Source organism: Coenobita brevimanus, chromosome 54 (genome assembly GCF_032717465.1).
Source record: "Coenobita brevimanus isolate Jiangsu-jjx chromosome 54, ASM3271746v2, whole genome shotgun sequence".
Classification (NCBI taxonomy): domain Eukaryota; kingdom Metazoa; phylum Arthropoda; class Malacostraca; order Decapoda; family Coenobitidae; genus Coenobita; species Coenobita brevimanus.
The window spans coordinates 5521824-5543173 of record NC_137007.1 but is presented as its reverse complement, the minus strand read 5'-3'; the positions used below and the strand labels follow the sequence as shown (position 1 = coordinate 5543173).

The 21350-nt window shown below is 41.1% G+C and overlaps 1 protein-coding gene across 1 annotated transcript in view; it reads right to left on the bottom strand.

Moving 5' to 3' along the window:
* Positions 1–21350, bottom strand: part of LOC145400993 (cilia- and flagella-associated protein 58-like) — a 234544-nt gene that overhangs the window by 30197 nt on the left and 182997 nt on the right. Inside the window, exons 14-15 of the mRNA XM_080273351.1 lie at positions 13300–13398; positions 2175–2303 (exon numbers count right to left, since the gene is read on the bottom strand). Coding sequence (XP_080129477.1) covers positions 2175–2303; positions 13300–13398 — 228 coding nt within the window. The remainder of the gene's footprint in view (positions 1–2174; positions 2304–13299; positions 13399–21350) is intronic.

The window sequence follows — 21350 nt, the reverse complement described above, 5'->3', positions numbered from 1 at the left end:
TACTAGTGAAGAGAGAAAAAGTGAGCAGATGGAGATAACACTTTAAGGAATTGTTGAACATACAGGATGGAAGGAATGCGAGTATAAGTGGCTGGGGAATGGCTGGGAGAAGGAGGGAGGTGAGAAGACAGGAAGAAATCAGCAGGAAGTTGTGGAAGCAATGCAGAAAGTCAAATTGGGGAAAGCCCCAGGAATTGATGAAGTGTGTTGTGAAATGCTGAAGCATGGGGGAGAGATAGTAGTACAATGGATGTGGATGATGTGCAAATTGGCCTGGGAGGAAGGTAGAGTCCAGGAGCATTGGAAGTCAGGTATAATTATTCCCTTGCACAGAGGAAAAGGGGAAAAAGAAGTGTGTGGTAATCATAGGGGCATTTGTCTTCTTGGTGTAACAGGAAAAGTGTATGGTAGGATACTTATTGACAGAGTTAGGGAAAGAACAGAGGAATTAGTTGGAGAAGAACAGGGAAGCTTGAGGAAGGGGAGAGGTTGTGTAGATCAGATATTCATTCTTAGATCTTTAGTGGAAAAGTTTCTAGAGAAGGGAAAGAAATTGTATGCGGTTTTCATGGATTTGGAGAAAGCATATGACAGGGTGGATAAACAAAGATTGTGGAAAGTATTAAGAATATATGGAGTAAATGTGAAGATGTTCAATGGCATGAAGAATATGAAAGATAGTGCTAAGGCTGCAGAGCGTGTGGATAGTGTACCGAGTGAATTTTTCTGTTTGAAGGTTGGATTGAAACAGGGATGTGTCATGTCTCCATGGTAGTTCAATCTCTATATGGATGAGGCTATAAAAGAGATGCAAGGTAGGGCGATGGATGTTGGAGCGGCCCTAACGGGAGAGGGCAGTGTTTGGAAAGTCCCTGTACTGTTGTTTGCAGATGATACCGTGTTGTTAAGTGAAGACGAAGGGGAGCTCCAAGGCTTGGCAGATGAGTTATGGAGAGTGTGTAAGAAACGGAATCTAAAGGTGAATGTAGAGAAGAGTAGTTATGGTCTTTGAGAGAAATGAAGTCAGTGAATGTACAGTGAGGTTGGATGAGGAGGAAATGGAAAATGTGAGTGCATTTAAGTACTGTACTTTGGTAGTGTGATGGGTAAGGATGGAAGTTTAGAGAGTGAATTGCCTGAAAGGGTACAACAAGGAAGAATGGTTGCTGGTTCTTTGAAAGCAGTGATAAGAAACAGGGAAGTGAGCATGGAAGTGAAAAAGTTACTGCATTACAGTATCATGGTACCAACTCTTATGTAGGGAAGTGAAGCTTGGACCTTGTTGGAGTGACTCAGTCAAGAGTGAAAGCAGTGGAAATGAGTTATCTGAGAGGAGCATGTGGAGTCACATGGAGAGACAGACTGACAAATGAGGAAGTGTAGGAGCGTCGTGGTGTGGATGTGGATGTGATGGGAGGCATTAGGAGAAACACACTGAAGTGGTTTGGCCATGTGGAGAGGATGGACAGTGAGAGACAGACGAGGAGAGTGTACTGTATGTGTGGGAGGTGTCAGGGGGTAGAGGGAGGGGGAGGCCAAGGATGAGATGGAGGGATGAAGTGGAGAGGTATATGATAGAGAGGGGGTGGGGGGTGAGTTGGGAGTAGGGCAGCAAAATGGCTGGGGACAGGGCAACATGGAGGTGATTAGTTTGCGGCCACCCCATATGGGATTAAAGCATCTGGCAATAGATAGATAGTTATGAAGACCTGACTGAGGTGTCCGGTAATAGATAGATAGATGAAAATTAAATTTACTGAATGTATGGATGATGGATGGAATGGAATCTACTAAGTGCTAAAAGAATCCCTTCTCTATCTCACATAACAGAAAATTTTTTAGCCTCTGAAAACCATCGCAGTAGGGCTGTGTCATTCCGGGCCGCTAATTTCCCAGCTGAATGTATAGTAAACATCGCTTCGTTATGCTTGCTTGCTTTGCTCATAATCAATATAATAGTACCTGCATTTTGTTTTAGCTGGATTATTCATGATTTCAGACTATTCAGACACCCCTTCACACCATATGGCCCGGATAATTGGACTATCACTGTACTTCGATCCTCAGGCACTAACTCTGAAGAGACCTGTAATTCCCAAGCTTATCTTTCCTGATTACTAGGTTAATTTTGTTTTTCTCTGTCCCTCACTACAAAAACCAGCATTTCATCCTACCTTGATCTGGTCATCCTTGGCACGCAGTTGATGTATCAGTTGTGAACGTGAAGAAGCTAAGTGTTGCTGACCAGTAGAACGCTCCACCACACGTCTCAGCTCCTCCACTTCTCGCTCCTTGTGGCCAACCTAAACCATTTGAATGCAACATTAAATCTAAAATTCAGCATCTCACAAACACCTACTTAGTTTACGGCTTAAGTTACATTTTCTCATGTAACTGAATATTTGAAAGAGGACACATCTCCCATACCATAAGCCCACTCATTGGGGGGGAGGGGGGGGATAGAGAGAGAGAGAGAGAGAGAGAGAGAGAGAGAGAGAGAGAGAGAGAGAGAGAGAGAGAGAGAGAGAGAGAAATCATATAAACACCTAATTAGTTTACAGCTTACGTTACATTTTCTTACATAACTGAGTTCTTGAAAGATAACACAAGTGACTTTTATCCCCTATACCATAAGCCCACTCAAAAAAAAAAAAAGAGGTGGGGGGGTGGGGGGAGACTGTTAGTTCACAGACTGACATGGACAGAGAATCCTCCCAGCCTCCTGTCCTTTTTGCTCTGACATGTTCTGTGAGTAGGTTGCTGTGATCCAGAATTGCCATGCTGTCATTTTCATAGGCTATTTATACTGTACAGGGTAAAGTACTGTATTGAGAAAGTGATAGGACTATACAGTACTCAATCCATTTACCTTTCAAAAATGTGTTTACATCTGACCAGCTGAAAAAAGAAGTCTAGCATTCACAGGTATGGATGCACTTCCTTGTACACTGTTTAAGCCTAAGTATTCCATTATTTTTATTTACCATTCTCAGCCTATTTATGAGGGTAAAATGATAGAAAATAAAGTCTGAAATAAACTAACTCTTTTTTTCTGACTGTGAGCACTTATCTGTAACATGGTTTAAGTCTATGTGTTCCAGTATTTTTATTTACCATTCTCTGTCAATTTATCAAGGTAAAATGATAGAAAATAAAATATAAAATAAAACAATTTCACCCTCCCCCCAGACTGTGAGCACTGACTTGACAGCCTATTCCCAGAAGGCCAGCAATTCTTGTATGTGTCACACACCTTCACATGTCACAAGGTTTATACATGTTTGTTTACTTGTACTTACACAAGAGCAGCCCATCTGGAAAAAGCAGAAGACTTAAGTTCAGAGACATTCCTGAACATATTCACAAGATTTGCTATTAGGCAGTCTTGTCCTTGTAAATTAATAAGTGACAATGGAACCAATTTTGTTGGAGCATCACGTTTAATCTTAAGTGATGCGTGACCAAGAAGGCCCGCAGCACAAAGTTCTCGAGACTTGTGGAGAGATTTTCTTGATTGGGGTCATATTACTTGATACAGCGTATTATTTTTTGCCTGGCCCTAAATCTGTGGAAACTATTTCTCCCACAAGGAGATATCCTGTATGTAGTGGTACATGCGCAACTTTTAATGTAGCTGTCCCTGTTAAAAGCTGAGGAATTAACCAGAGAACATACAGTGCTGGTTGAAAGTGGTTTCATAACCCAGGGATCTGCTCTAGTATTCTGGTTAATAGTCTTTACTATTAACAAATTAAATGCTACTGCATTTAACCTTACATGGACAACTATAATGTAGATACATGTATAAATACCTATAATGACAGGAATATTCCATGTACAGTACATGACTACGCATGCATGTTATGATGACATGGAAAATGGAAGAAGGTCTTATATATCTTAATACAGATAAAATGAATACAGTACTGTACTTGGCTCTAGTTTCTATTTTAAACTAAGATTAGCTTAAGTTTGACTTTTCTTGTATATTTCATGAAGTAATGTATTGTATTTAAGTAAATGTAATTTAAATTATATTTGGCATCGCTGAATCCAATGAAGGAGGAGGTTTGCCATTTTCAGTTGTCTCGTTCAAGTAAGCTAGCTGACAGGAGTGCACTGTATGTAGCCAGCACCAGGATGCTTGGGTTTGTCCCACACAACCCAACCAAGACCGCAGGCCCGTCGTAATCTGTCATTCCGACTTAACTAGTTAAGTATCCTTTAAGATTTGGCCAAATCAAGGGTAGTTAGCTATAGGATCAAGGAGATAATAATAGGTGAGTTAGGGTGTCAGTTACACCTCACTCATTCAAAGAGACTCTTATTACTTAATTTTAACAATTGGTGTTTTGATAGAATACTCTCAGAAACATATTTCTGACAACCTGTCATCTCGTTTATTCATCTGGATGCCCCTTTTGCCAACTTTTAGCCTCTCTCCATCTCCTCCCCATGGGGACACTGGCTGGTGGCATGTCAGGCACAAGTGCTATCCAAGAGGTTTAGGGGCCTGAGTACCATGCTCCCAGACCAGAGAGCAGATTGTCATTTTTTCCCCCTGAATGGACATCAAATAAAATAAAACAAAAATGAAAACAAATCAAAACACAAGTTGCCTGACAACCACATCCACCCACTCTGTGTTTAGTATATGGTGGAACATTGCCCAAACTAATTTTAGTTCCTGACAAGGAAATCGTATGTACCGTACCTATATTGATACGGAGTGCTTTATGCAGGTGCTCTCAATGGATAATTATTAATTATATAAACATTTACAGATGAAAAACATAGTAATTTCCTCTCACACGAAAATCATATGTACCTCTAATGATGCTGAGACTGATTTACGAATGAACCCTGAATGAATAATTATGAATTATGTAAAAGTTTACAGATGAAAAAAAAATTTGGAAAGTATATAAAATGACATGTGGAGGTAACTGGGTTACAGAAAAGGTTAGAAGTAATTTCCTCTCATGCTGCAACAGAGAGGTCATGTTGTTCACAATGAATCACAAACTGGCAAAACTTGAAATAAACCTATGGGGGAAGGGACTAATTGGTTCTGGAGTACTGTACATGACTAGCAACTCATACAACTTTTGACTCTCCTCCTACCTAACCACCAATGAAGTTCTGACATGTTTGGGCATTTAAAAGACAGCATTACACAAAATTACAGTGTAATATGTAAAACAGTACAGGCATTATACAAAGGTAAATGCTGAGCACATAATGGTTAGAAGGTTGGGTGGCTTTGTTAGACTTACTGATAACTGGATGGCTATATCTTTGATTCAATAGTCTCTCTATCTGTTATTTTTTATTTCTGATGATCAATCAATCACTGATTCATCTTAATAACTGTCATTCACAAACTTAATGCACAGATCATACTGAAGATAATTACACCACCCTCTGAATTGGTGATGCAAATTTTTGCTTCATGTGAACTGCTCCTCTTAAGTTCCTGCTCAACTTGTCACCAATTCAACTGCTTAAAAAGCCTATTATACATACCACTCAATTTTTTTTTCATCTATTAACTCCTCACCCTGCCCTACAGTGGAAAAGGAGGTCCGGATATGAATATCTATCTATAGCCAGATGCCATAATCCCATAAGAGGTGGCCATTTTTCTTTGAGTTAGGTGTTTTATGGGGAGGAGCACTAACCCTCCACCAACCCACTTACTGACATGTAGGGAACACATGTGGGTTGGTTATATGGTTACCACCCAGAATTCCGAGTGGTTACCTGGTTTACAGGAAACCATTAGGCTTGTCACTCAACGTAAAGTCACCTGAAAAGGAAAGATGAGTAATAAGAAGTGACAAGAAAGATAAAAGAAATAGGAAAAGAGGAAGACAGATACAGAAAAAGAATGATAAAGATGAAGGAAGAAGAAGGCAGCACTACATTGTGAGTGGATGATGATTGTCACCACCTACCAACAACCAATTTTTGTCACTTTAGATATTAAAATAAATAATTATCATTCATAAATATGATGCACATATCATACTAAAGCCTTTGAGTCAATGCTGTAATGTTTTGTTTTACATGGGCTCAGTTCCTGCTGATGGATCAGTCAGTCACTGTTTTCACAACTTGTCACACATATCACTCCAGAGTTTAAAAAATATCAATTATTGTTTAGAACTGTACTGCATAAATCATTCTGATGATAATATGGTGTAGGAGACTGCAAGCACAGATACAATGCTAAAATTATCATGGAGTACTCTACTGTCATACTAAGTTAACCAGATATGCATAAGATTTTTATTAATATGTGGTTAGTAGTGCTATGAAAATTCTATGTGGAAAGGTTAATTTTCTGCATGGAAGCTGACATCACAGTTTCTGTGCAAGTCAAGCAAAGGATACCTGTATTCTGTGCATTCTAACCAAAATAAGGATGGCCAATCCAAGCTCAGTTTCTTACTTTAAAGAAAGTTCCTTGTGTTATTCATGCTGTTTTACTTTGCAATAATTGCACAAGTTCTGCATATAAACTATGGATTGGATACTGTATTTTAGGCTCCTTGCAGACAGAGATTCAAAACAGTTCAGCACAGGGATAATGTGACCTCTCTGTAATTATGATTTTGAGGTCTCTTGGCTAAGCATCCAGTAATACTAGTATGTGCTACTAGTTACTGCATTTAAACAGTAGTGCTATGTTTTTCCACATTTGTGGAAAAACATAGCACTACACAGCACAAATGTGGAAGTGTGGATGGAAAAGTTTGGAAGGAATGAGAGAGTGTTTTTGATCGGTGATATGAATGGTAAAGTAGGGAACGTGAAGGTGGATGGAATAGTTGGTGAGTGAGGTGTGCCTGCTTAGATGAGAATGGCAGTGCGTTAGTGGACATTTGTGTTGGGAGGGGGTTGGTGATAGCCAATACCCTCTTCAGGCATAAAATGATCCACTGGTATACATGGCGAGTGATGAGAAGGGTGGGTGGTGAACTGAATGAAAGGATGGCAATGATTGATTATGTGTGTGTGGATAAAAGGATGCGAAGATGTGTAATGGATGCAAGAGCTTATAGAGGTTGGGGGAGTGGACTTTATGACCACTACTTGGTGGTGGCCAGAATTAGGATCCAAGTAAGATGGAGGAATAGAAGAAGGGAAAGACGAGAGGAAGGAGTAGTTGCAAGGAGAGTGGAAAGGTTACAAGAGGATGAGAAAAAGGCAGAGTGTAAGAGAGAAGTGGAGGAACGATTGGGCAAATATGAATTGGAGCAGATGGGGGACACGGAAGGTGTGTGCAGGATATTTACAGAAGAAATATGTGCAGCATTTGATGTGGTGTCTGGGAGGAAGAGAAGACAGGGGGGGGGGTGTGCAAGGAACAGCGTGGTGGACTGAAGAGGTGAGACAGGCTGTGGCACAAAAGAAGAATGCATACAATGAATGGATGAGAAATAGGGGTGTGGAAGAAGTTGAGAGGCGGAAGAGAGAGTTATAGGTAGAAAGAAAGAGAGAGGTGAAAAGATTAGTAAGAGAGAGTAAGAAGAGAGTGGATGAGAAATTTGGAAGGAATTTGAGTGTAAAGTGGAGGGACTGTAAGAAAATGTTCTGGAAAGAGGTGAAGAGAGTAAGACAGGGTGGAAGTGCGGTTAGCAGGGGAGTGAAAGATAAAAATGGTAGATTACTAGTGGAGAAGGGAGGAAAAAGTGAGCAGATGGAGAGAACACTTTAAGGAATTGTTGAACATACAGGATGGAAGGAATGCGAGTATAAGTGGCTGGGGAATGGCTGGGAGAAGGAGGGAGGTGACAAGACAGGAAGAAATCAGTAGGACAGAAGTTGTGGAAGCAATGAAGAAAGTTAAATTTGGGAAAGCCCCAGGAATGGGGTGCTTTGGAGCCGCCATTGAAGTGGTCAAGCCTGCCACTGACAGTGAACAGTCGCACTCTCATGAATCATTAATAATATATCTTTGTGTGGACTTATGATTCAAATTAATGTTTGTAATGTGTAGAGGAATTATTTTTTTCTCAAATAATTGAGAAGAAATGAAGGCAAACTACTTATTATTTTCATAGTAATACATAAAAAATATTTATCCAGCTAGACTAGCATCAAATGAACTCCAAGATCCTCATTTATTTTGCATTAGTAGTCTTTTATTGTACTGAGAGGTGAAGTTACATTACTCACTATTGGATGGAACGAAATACTTTGTAATTGCCCTCTTCAAGTCGATTACTAGCCAATATAAGTAAAAAATCGGTACGACGCTCGTAACATCCCAAATATCCAAGTGGCGCATGCGCATTGAAGGTACAGTCCCAGGGACAAGATAGACTCTGCATTTGTTTACTAATATTGCGGCACCCAAGATTTTGTAATATTCACATTTGAGGACATCAAGATAATTTCAGAAAGGCTGTCTTAGATAAATATTTTTACAGATCAGCTTCTAACTAACTGCTCTATGCTGCAAGATATTACCAAATTCTTCTGTTACTGTGCTTTCATTTCACCAAAGATTTTGTGTGCATGTGGGACAAGGGGGATGTTATTGATAGTGAGGTGTGAGTTATGACTGTGTTCTACCATAAAAGAGGCCATTCTGAGTCTTTTTGTAGTACACCAGTCATGAAGTGTGTGTGGGAGTGTTAAGTCATCTGGGTAGGAAGCAGTGTGTACTTTGTGAGTGAAAGTGAAAAGCACATATTTTTATATATATACATATATTTTTCTATATATACTTATTATAGAGAATATATTCTATTCTGGATTGATTAGCCACTTTGAGAAATATATACATACTGTATATGACACTATATTATCCAACTTGTTTATTTTGTAATTTCATCATTCATAATCTGAGGAAATTGATGGCCACCCCTATTAATGCACAGGGGAACACAACAGTACGATCCTGACATCTCAGATTCTCAGCGTGCGTCCTCTCGACTTCAGTCCAGCCTTCCGACCTCTCTCAGAGCAGGCAAAAAAATGACTGTTGACCGTTCCTGGATTTGGGACGGTTTGTAGAAATCGCTGACTGAAGGCGAATTTAGGCATTAATAAATTTAAGTTAGTAAATCGTCTCAGAGGAGGAAAATATGACTTTCCTCATTGAAACCATATATTAAGAGATACAAATCTACTAATTTCTAAAGAATTAACATAGAAAACATTAAATTATAGGGATGAATGAGCTGACTAGTTGCTAGACTTGCCAGATTAGAATATTTTTACCTTTTTGTATGACTCATACAAATGAATAAGCTCTTGTTGTGTGTATTCATTGGAGAGTGTAAGTGGTTTTGTAAGTAGGAATGACATTAATCCTATCACAAGTGCACACAAACAAATGCAGCATATGATTCATGAGCATGCGTGTTCTACGACGTCTGTGGCAGGCTCGACCATGACGACTGTCAATTGTCTTCCACCCCATAAAGCACCCCATTGATGGAGAGTGTGGTGAAATGCTGAAGCATGGGGGAGAGATAGTAGTAGAATGGATGTGGAAGATGTGCAGATTGGCCTGGGAGGAAGGTAGAGTCCCGGAGGATTGGAAGTCAGGTAAATTATTCCCTTGTACAAAGGAAAAGGGGAAAAAGAAGTGTGTGGTAATCAGAGGGGCATTTGTCTTCTTAGTATAATACGAAAAGTGTATGGTAGGATACTTATTGACAGAGTTAGAGAAAGAACAGAGGAATTAGTTGGAGAAGAACAGGAAGGCTTTAGGAAGGGAAGAGGTTCTGTAGATCAGATATTCATTCTTAGATCTTTAGTTGAAAAGTTTCTAGAGAAGGGATAGAAGTTGTATGCAGCTTTCATGGATTTGGAGAAAGCATATGACAGGGTGGACAGACAAGGATTGTGGAAAGTGTTAAGAATATATGGAGCAGATGGGAAGTTGTTGAATGCTGTGAAGAGTATGTATGATGGTGCTAAGGCTGCAGTGCGTGTGGATGGTGAACTGAGTGAATTTTTCTCTTTGGAGGCTGGGTTGAAACAGGGATGCGTCATGTCTCCATGGTTGTTCAATCTGTACATGGATGGGGTATTTAAAGAGGTACAAGGTAGGGTAGTGGATGTTGGCGTGGCCCTGGTGAGAGAGGATAGTGTTTGGAAACTCCCTGTACTGTTGTTTGCAGATGATACTGTGTTGTTGAGTGAAGACGAAGGGGAGCTGCAAGGCTTGGTGGATGAGTTTGGGAGAGTGTGTAAGAAGAGGAATCTAAAGGTGATTGTAGGGAAGAGTAAAGTGATGGTCTTTGAGAGATGTGAAGTCAGTGAATGTACTGCGAGGCTGGATGGTGAGGAATTGGAAAATGTGAGTACGTTTAAGTACTTGGGTAGTGTGATGAGTAAGGATGGAGGTTTGGAGGGTGAAGTGCTTGAAAGAGTACAGCAGGGATGAAAGGTTGCTGGTTCTTTGAAAGCAGTGATAAGAAACAGGGAAGTGAGCATGGAAGTGAAAAAGTTACTACATGACAGTATTGTGATACCAACTCTAACGTATGGAAGTGAAGCTTGGACGTTGTTGGCGGGACACAAGTCAAGAGTGAGAGCAGTGGAAATGAGTTATTTAACCCCTTAACCGCGGGGCGTCACTTTCATGACGCTTGGGAGCAAGGGATCATACTGCGGGGCGACACTTTTGTGATTCTGTGTTATTTTGAATTCGCCCGGGCTTTGAAGTGGCGGCTTGTATCATCTATCAGCACTGCCAATGTCCAACACTAATCAGCACTCCTAATCTCATCTGCACTCCCATCCATTGTTGACAATTTAGCCATTTCTCCCCGTTCTTGACTCCCCACCCTACCTCCCCTCCATTACCCTATCCTCTCGCCTGCCCGGCCGTGCTACGCTAAGTAAATCTTCCCTGGAATTTTTCACTGATTTCATCCATTGAAATAAGCCCTATGCCCTATTCTTATACCAAATAATATATACAATAAAGAAATAAGGTAAGTGAGAGTGCCATACACCTAGAATTGGCTAATTATCACCTGACAACACCTCACGTGCACTCGTTCGCTAATTTTCGCTGTTTATTTCCCCTTGAAATATGCCGTATAATCTATTTTCGTAATAAAAATATATATAAGAAAGGAAGGGAGAAGCCTAAGTGATATTTACATTCACCTGGAACTACCTAATTATTGCAGGCCACCACATTGTATTCTACGCTAAGTAAATCTTCCCTGGAATTTTCCACTGATTTCATCCATTGAAATAAGCCCTATGCCCTATTCTTATACCAAATAATATATACAAAAAAGAAATAAGGTAAGTGATAGTGCCATACACCTGGAATTGGCTAATTATCACCTGATAACACCTCACATGCACTAGTTCGCTAATTTTCACTGTTTATTTCCCCTTGAAATATGCCGTATAATCTATTTTCATAATAAATATACATATAAGGAGGGAAGGGAGAAGCCTAAGTGATATTTACATTCACCTGGAACTACCTAATTTATTATGTATTGTCTTGGTTTCCTGCCAATCATTTCACTGCTATATATTAGCAGGTCTCATAGGGCTAAAGTTGGTGGTATTGCACCTACCCTAACCAGGCGGCAGGAGGCCACCACTATCAGTTCACTGTCGTCTTTGAAAGTGGGAGTATGTCTGATTTGCTCCTAATTTCCGCCACTTTATAGCCCCATGCAAAGGGCCCAGTGACCTTTACCCCCTACTAAACCTCGTGTGGAAAGAGGTAAAGGGCTGACAATTGATAGAGTGACTATGATCTTTTTATTGAGTAAAACAGTGCAAGTGGAATTGTAAATAAAGTGTAAATAATATGTAAACAGCAAGAAAGCAATGAATGTAAATATAAGTGAACAGTGGAAAATAGTTTTATAAGTTACTTCACGTGACAGTGCATAACACAGTGTAAATAAAATAGAAATGTAAATATAGAAATGTAAATAATGTAAAGAAAGTAGAGAACGTAAATAGAAATGTAAATGAGTGGTATTATAAGAATACGAGTATATATACTAGAAGTAATGAAAGAGAAAGTTTCACTCTAGCATGTATGAATACTATGAGTTATGAGAGTGAAGGTGAAAGTGACATTCACTCTCAATGCTAGTATACAGGACGAGAAAGTGAATGCTACGTATTTTACTGAAAGAAATTGAATCCCTACAGTGACAATAAACTACTATTACTGAAGGAAACTTATGGATAAAGACTGTAGATATATATAAGTGTTATATAGTAACAGAAATATAAACTGTGAGTGTTTTTATAATAGACAACACTAGCGGCGAACAATCGGAAGTGGGATGGTCATACGCCCTCGTAATTTTCATTGCTTTCACAGTGTTTTTTTTGGCGAGTATGGATTCCAAACTATTTGAGAATCATAGATTAGTGTTTCTAGTGATAATATCAGGCTGTGGTAATCATATTACGAGTTGTCGGGAAGTGTAAAGTGGAGACTTCGTTACCCAACTTCAGAGGTCTCCACAAGTCCTACGGTACTCGACGAAGGCTCAACAAACACCCAAGGAGAAAGCTGAAGGTATGTGGCATAAGTATATGTGCTTTTAATATTCTAGGACTAATAACTGATTTTTGGCAAATATTTTTAGAGGGTCTGTCAGAGAGCGAATATGCCCGCGGGAACCGCAAGTCAAAGCAAAACAAGCCCGCGGTGTAAGGGTTAAGAGGAGAATGTGGAGTCACATGGAGAGACAGGCTGACGAATGAGGATATAAAGGAGCATTGTGGTATGGATGTGGATGTGATAGGAAGCGTTATGAGGAACACGCTGAGGTGGTTTGGCCATGTGGAGAGGATGGAGGGTGAAAGACTGACGAAGAGAGTGTATGTGAGTGAGGTGGAGGGGGGAAGAGGGAGGGGGAGGCCGAGGATGAAATGGAGGGATGGGGTGGAGAGGTATATGAGAGTTAGGGGTGTGAGTTGGGAGCAGGGCAGTGAAATGGCGGGGGACAGAGTGACGTGGAGGCTATTTGTTTGTGGCCACCCCAAACGGGATTGAGGTGTCTGGCAATAGATAGACAGGCAGCTATGTTTTTTTTAAACTTGTCCTGATCAAGAATATCTTCTGGCATCAGGGAGGTGGGGAGGAGGGGATTAATGGACTGCTTTATTCAGCTTATATGAGTTCTGGAAAACTCATATAAGCTGAATAAAGCAGTCCAGCATTTGCCATGATAATATGAAAGAGATATTTTTGGAATGCAGAGGTTAAATCTACTAAAGACTACGAGAGACCTTGAGAATCAGATAGTTACAGTACACACAAAATATTCATAGATTTACCTCTCCCTCACTGGCTGCCACTCGCTGAGTTGCAGCAACAAGTCGTTGCTGCAGGAAATGATTCTTGCGCAACAGGTCAAACTTGTTTGGGTCTGATGCCTGTAAAGTTCAAGGATGCCAATTTAGTTAAACAGCAATTACTTCACTCGGTATGTTTAAAAAATCTCTGTATTCCTCAGACACATTATAAAGTATGTATACATGTATGTATGTATGCTTGTACTGTACTTAAATACAGTGGCCCTGAGTTTTATGTGGATGCTGATTAAGATAACCACTCTTTACATGGCAACCCCAATCTCTGCTCAAGAAGTCTTTTATGTGAGCCATTCCACACTAAATCACAAAATGCACTCCCAAGACCCATGCCACTATCACCAACACCCAACACACTCTCCTACAAAGAACAAGCAAACATACTTGTTAACCACTACACAAACATAACCACTACACAAACATAAGTCACTTAACACCAACACACAATGAGTCTGAAAGACAACCCTCTCAATATGGAAAGTCCTTTCCACTCAATGACAATTCAACCCTCTTCACTATAAAAAAAAAAAAAAAAAAAAAAAAAAAAAAAAGGGTGGGGGGGGGGGGTGGGGTGGCAACAGTAACTACACCTGAAACATTTAGGACCACATGATAACCTGGCTCTCACAAACACTAGCAATTACTCATACATACACTGCAGCATTCCCAGCACAGTATTTGGAATCATGGAACAGTCATCACTATACTTTAAACAATCAGTGACTTTACACTCACTTCTTCATACAGACCTATAACACTGCAGTACTTAGCACAGTATTTGGAATCATGGAACAGTCATCACTATACTTTAAACAATCAGTGACTTTACACTCACTTCTTCATACAGACACACTTCTTCATACTTAGCACACCATCCAAAATAAGCAAATGCCTCATTTTAAACAAGTCACTCCACTGCTTTGCGCAGTGGGAGTATCATAGCCAATGAGGTCTTGCCTAAGTGACATATTTGCTGCTGCTATACAGCTCGAATTGGTTTGTTTCAATACCATCTCCGCACTTTTGCGGCACCTCGGTTTGGGTTACCTTTCCTAGAAGGGTAGTCAAGTCGTACCCCACCTGCTTGTGGTGACCTCGCAGACACCCTGTTTTTTTTTTTTTTTTTTTTTTCCATTTCTGTTTTTTGTGCTTTTTTTTTCTCCTAAATTAGGGTGACACAAACAGGGGCGGCACTACCCGGGCTTATCCCGGGTAGTATTGTATATACGTTACGCTGTTGTTGTCATTTTTTTTTTTTTTTCCCTCCCCTATCATGAGTAAACAACACCAGTGCCCTCGCTGCAGTAGGTCTGTAGCAAAAAGTGCACAAGCACTGAAGTGCGCCTACTGCAGCGAGTGGATTCACATAGCTTGTGAAAATTTGGATGCAGGCGACTATCCATTCATGAAGAAGAGCCACCAGCTGGGCTTTCGCTGGCTGGGTAGCCAGTGTGTTGCACCAGCAGACGAGGTCTTGGCTGGTGAAGGAAGCAGTACCAAGGAGTTTGAAGATAAAGTTATTGGGCCGATCTTTCAAGCAATCAGAGACATATTAAATAAACTGGAAGCACTAGAGACCAAGGTCTCATCACCCATGGCAGTCACGCAAGATCAGGCAAAGTCATTTTCAGATGCTGTTCGCGGGTCTCTCATGGGGGGAGGGAAGGATCTGCCTGGGGGCATGATTGAGATCAGTGCTCATGGCCAGAAAAAAGCCATTCATAGTCAGCATGTACTGATTGTGAAACCAGAGAGTGGCGCTGGTGCCCTGACAAATCAGATGGGACCAGAAGACATCAGAGGCGTACTTAACTCGGTACTGGTTGATAGCTGCCTTAAGACCAAGGCTGGTGGGATGGTAATGAAGTTTCTGTCAGCTGAGGCCAAGGGTGAAGCAACTGGGGTGCTGAGTGATCATTTTGGCTCTGAGGGCACTTTTTGCAAATCAGAGCCAAAGAAAATGTTGCCTAAAATGACCGTGACAGGCCTTTCCTCTTCCTTGGATGACTCTGACATCATCCCAAATATTCTGAGAAAAATATAATAAAATCAAGATGCTCATTGATCGAGGTTGTACCCTCAACCTTCTCTTCACAAGGACAAAGATTGACACCAAAACTGCTGTCTTGAAGATGCCGCCAGAGGTGAGATCCTCCATTGTAGAACAGGGCAATTACATCTATGTGGATCTTACAAGATGCCGCACTTTCAACAGATTCTGGGTTACACAGTGTCATCACTGTCAAGGCTTTGGTCATACATCTGAGAGATGTTCTAGGAAAAGTGATGAACCTAAATGCATCTTTTGTGCTGGAGCCCATAAATCTAAGGACTGTAGTAACAGAAATTCTCCCAAATGCATCAACTGCTCCTCTTTAAGACATCAAGATGCTAATTCAAAGTCACAGGCGGTTGCCCATCTTGCATCAAGTAGAGAATGTCCAATTATGATTTCTCAAAGGAATAGATTGATTGAAAACACCAATTTTGACCATTCAAAAAACTGACTATGTCCCTCTTGAACCAGTTAAGGATGGGTCTTTTAAATATTCGTTCCATCTGTAATAAGATAGACTATATTAATGAAACCCTAAATCAGCACGAGCTTGACATATTGTGCTTGACTGAAACCTGGTTGTATGAGTCTGATATCGATATTATTTGTAATGCTTTGCCTAAGACACATTCTATTATTAGTATTCCCAGGCCTGCTGCTGACTATCCAGGAGGAGGCTTAGCACTCATCTACTTGGCAGCACTTGCAAACGTTTCTCTCACTGACTCAGACCTGACCCCATCTTCATTTGACTTTATGGAAGTATTAATAAATTTCCATCAGAATACCATTAGAATTGCAACTGTCTATCGACCAGGTCATCCGGGCAGAGATCGAGGTTTTATGGAGGAGTTTGGGCAGTTTCTTGATGGGTTTTCTCTTAAACCTGGAGGACTTCTTGTTTGTGGTGATTTCAATTATTGGGTTGACAGTCCAGAGTCAAAACCATTTTCTTCAGAATTCCTTGAGTTGATCACCCAGAACAATTTTTTCAATCATGTGAGTAATCCAACTCATGTCTCAGGACATGTCCTTGACTTGATCTTGTCCCCTGTTGGTTGCTGGCGGGTATCAGATGTGACGGTTGACTCATTTGACTCCCTCATCTCTGATCATGCTCTGATCACTCTTAGTTTTGATGTCCCGAAATCCCCTTCATATAAAAAGATCATCAGGTTCAGAAATTACAACAATGTTGACCACCAGTTGATGTGTTTTGAAAATGATCAACGTTTAAACTCCATCGATTCTTCAAGTCTTTCTTCTGGTGAATTGGTTGATATTTACAACAACAAGCTCAGGTCAATTTTTGACCATTATTGTCCTGTGGTAGTAAAAACAATCACTGTACGTGATAATTCTCTGTGGTATGGTCCATCCATTAATTCTTTGCACAGACAACGTAGAAGGGCAGAACGTGAGTAGCGTTTGCAGCGAACCGAAGTAACTCGTTTGCATTATGTTTTTGCGAGAAGAGCAGTCGTTCACATTGTAAAAGCCCAAAAGGCTAGGTATTATCTAAATAAAGTTGATTCATGTGGTGGTGATAAAAAAAAAAACTGTCTGCAGTTATGAACAATTTGGTTGGTTGGAGGAATGTAATTGTTAAACCAACTTCTGTATCTGATGCCCAATTGGCTTCTGATTTTGCTTCATTTTTTACAAGTAAGATATTTTGCATAAGAAGTGATCTAGACAGCAGTTCTCCTGGTGAAGCGTACTCAGTTGACTTCCAGCCACGGTGCACCGAGGATCATTTGCTTTCAACATTTCATCCGCTGGATGTAAACAAAGTCAAATGTTACATCAGAGAACTTAATAAAACATTTTGCTCACTCGATCCATGTAACATGTCACAACTGCCTGATGTGTATGAGCACGCTGCAGACTTTATCTGCAACATAATAAATAGATGCTTCTTGGAAAGTAATTTTGTGCAGTCTGAGAAACGTGCTTTGCTTAGGCCCCTAATTAAGAAACCTGGCCTTGATGTCGAGAGCATGTCAAATTATCATCCCGTCTCTAACCTGTCTCTTCTATCCAAGATTATTGAGCGGGCCATACTCGATCAACTCTTACCACTACTGGAACACAACAGAGTTGTTCCTGTTGTTCAATCAGCATACAGAAAATACCATTCAACTGAAACTGCACTAACAAGGATTCAGAGTGACTTGGTGGCTAACACTTATAGTGGGATGTCCTCTCTCCTAGTTCTGTTGGATCTGTCTGCAGCTTTTGATACAGTAGGTCATAAACTATTGTTGGATGATCTGTATTTTTATGGCGTTCGTGATAGTGCCCTTTTGCTCCTTAAGTCGTATCTGTCAGACAGATCTCAGAGAGTGATTGTTGATTACGCTAGCTCTGATTCTGCTCCTCTTCTATTTGGAGTCCCTCAAGGATCAGTTTTGGGTCCGATTCTATTTACTATCTACACAAGTAGTTTATCGTCTCTACTTGATGCTCATGATGTGTCCTATCATTTTTATGCTGATGACACCCAGCTCTATGTTAAGATGTCAGATATCAACGATACTAAGACAAAGTTTGAATCTCTAATGTCTGATATTATGATTTGGATGGCTAAGAGGAAACTTAAGCTGAATGATGGTAAAACTGAGATCATCATCATCAGAGGAAACAGAAGGGGTGATGACACTGACAATGCCCTGGCTTTGAACATTGGCGTGTCACAGCTGCATCCAGTCAGTTCTGTTCAAAATCTGGGTGTTTATTTTAATTCTAAGTTAAATTACAAAGAACATATTAATCAGGTTGTAAGAGGGTGTAACTTGCATATCAGAAATCTGTACTCAGTGAGAACATTCCTGAATAGACGGTGCCTCTTAACAATGGTCCATGTAGTGGTCTTGTCTCGTGTTGATTATTGTAATTCACTGTGGGTTGGTCTTCCAAATAATATACTAACAAAAGTTCAGTCTGTGTTGAACAGGGCGGCACGGCTTATCTTTGGTCTCGCCCCGAGAACCTCAACTACACCGTTTCTGATTGAGTTGCATTGGTTACCAGTAAAGGCTAGAACTGAATTTAAACTGTGTCTTATTACATTCAAGGTTCTTAAGTTTGGTGAACCAAAGTATCTTGCTGAATTGTTAAAACTCCTATCGACACGCCTGGGTGTGATGTTACGCAGTGAAGATGATTCCTTGCGTCTTGATGAGCCTGGAGCCATTCACCAGTCATCTTTCTCTGATCGTTCTTTTGCATATAAAGCCCCTAGATTATATAACAGATTGCCATTGTCCATAAGACAACTCTCTACTGCTGAATCCTTTAACCCTTTACACGCGGATCGTCGCGTTTGCGACGCTCGGGGAAAAGGACATAACGGCGGAGCGTCGCGTTTGCGATTCTAGTAAATTTTGAATAACCGCGGGCAAGCAGGCTCCAGCTGGTATTGTCTATCAGTACCACCACCCTTTAGCTACAATTAGCATACTTTACCTTTGTACTACTGACCTCCATTGTTGCCAAGTATCGTGTTTTCCCCCCCCTCCCCCCCCCACCACGGCCCGGCCAGCCTGGCTGTGATACATGGCAGCGCTCTGACTGCTCAGAACTGTAAATCTGCTCTCTCCTCTCACAAGCAGTTTATGCTAATAGGAAATGCTTGTTTCCCCAGTTGTAACACTAGCTTTTTTTCGCACGGTTTGCCCCTGTTTAGCGTCAGTTTACCACAGGCTTTCAAAGTGACATTATGGCGAGTTCTAGCTCTTCCGAGTCAGTGCAAGCGGCCAAGAGGAACGAGAATAAAGTGACGGGCGTAAGGCAGAATAAAAAGCGCGCGGCGGTGATCTTTTGGGAAGTAATATGATTGAAAATAATGTAGTATACATGTTTTTAGCTGTGAAAATGGAAATGTTTGTTGAGTGACAGGAAGACCGCCGCTGCGCTGCATGTCAGCCATACGCTCCATTGATTTTAGCCTTATTTTCAGTGCTTATTGTACAAATACGGATTCCAAACTACCTTTATGTTGTAGTATAAGGTTTACTGTGACAGAATGAGGCTGTGGTAGAGGGGAAACTGGGATGCTGGAGGTGTGAAAGTGAAGATTTGGTTACCCAACTTTGCAAGTCTCCACAAGTCCTTGGGTAGTCCACGAAGGCTCAACACCTGTCTCTGGAGAAAGCTGAATGTAAGTACTATCTGCCATACCAAGTATAATGTTCTAGGGTTAATCTCTGATTTTTGGCTAATATTTTCCTACAGGTACTCAGACCGCGATACAACCCCACCACTCGGGGGGGGGTTGACTGTTCACTGCCGCGTTTAAAGGGTTAAGAGACAGTTGAAAGCTTTTCTTTTTTCAAAATGCTATGACCTGGAGAGAGGTACTATGACGGATGATTATAGGGTTTAATTATTGCCACTTCCATGTATATATGATGTAGCTTGTATTATATACAAGAAATGTCACAATTCTTGTAATTGTAAAAATAATGTATGTGTGTCAAGTGCTAGTGAATTCCCAAAAGGAAGAACTGGCGCTTTTGAGAAACAAAAGGCCAGATTATTTTTATTATTATATGTCCCCCTTTGTTCCTTCACAGCAATGATTCAGAGAACTACACTCTACATCTTACCGAGTAATCTCACACAACAAGCACTGGATGGCATCAACTCCATGGCAACCACACAACCCACACTTCTTGCAACAACAGATATTACTGCAATGGGGTCTATAACTGCCCGCGCTACTCACACACAAAGTGGGGTCCCTCTGGGGATCCTCTCTGTTTGGTTCAGTGGTAACGTGCGTGCATTTGGAGACTGTGGGTCAGGGATTGAAGCTTGGACAGACTAGTGATTAATTTGTTAAGGTTCATTCCAGTTATTATACTGTATTTGGTTGGCAGCAGCGTGGGATGTGGGTCGAGGCTTGGTTCGTAATTTGCTGTTGTTCCTCGGTTACCTGACAGCGTCCTTCTCCTTACATCCTACGGATTAGCTGTTTGGTGTGGTTCGCAGCATCCCTAATGGTGGCTTCCAATGCTACGCTACCAAGTGTGTGAAACTTGCCAAATTAATCACCATGGGGAGAAAAGAGGGATGTAATGGGGTCTACTAATGCTCACATTGCCTGTAGGCATAGTGCAGATACTATGGGGGATCCTCTGTTTGGCTCAGTAGTAACGTGTGCACATTTGGGGAGTAGACTGTAGCACCAGTCGAGCAGGGCAGTACTCCAGAGGTGGATGGAAAGCTGATGACAGGGAGTGCTGGAGCTCCCATTTCATCAGCCCTCAGGACTAGTTCCTGACCATCCCCCTTTCTTGAACTTTTTTAGTGTCTCAGTTACACAGAGAGTAGGCCAGCATGCTCTCCTGTACAAATTTCTCTAACTACCTACACCAAACTACATGCACAGTACACACTACACTTCCCTTTCCAAAATGTAAAAAACTATGGCGTCTCTTCACCAAGCCTCGGAGTCCCCAGGAGGGGGGGCGACCATAAATGCCCCCACCATCCACCCCTCTCCCGGTGACGACTCGAGGTGCCTGGAACCACTGTCTGACTCACTTCTTCATTTCTGCAACATTCGTGGCCTCTCCTCTAACTTTCGCTCTGTTGAGCATCACCTCTCCTCCTCTAAACCTCACCTTCTTTTTCTAACTGAGACTCAGCTGTCTGAGGCAACTGACAGCAAACCCTTTTCTGTATCCTCCTACTTTCTCTATACTCATTTCAAAGCCAAAGGTGGCTGTTGTGTATATATACGCAACGACTTATCTTGCTCTCTTGTTCCTGAACTCGATTCTTCTGAATTCTCTACACTCTGGCTTTGGCTTTCCTGTCATTCTCTGACTAAATATATCTGTGCTATTTACTTATCCCCTAATTCTACTGACTATAAAAAATTCTTCGACTATCTTACTTCTATGATGGAACACATTCTATCCATTTCTCCTTTCTCAGAAATCTCCATTCT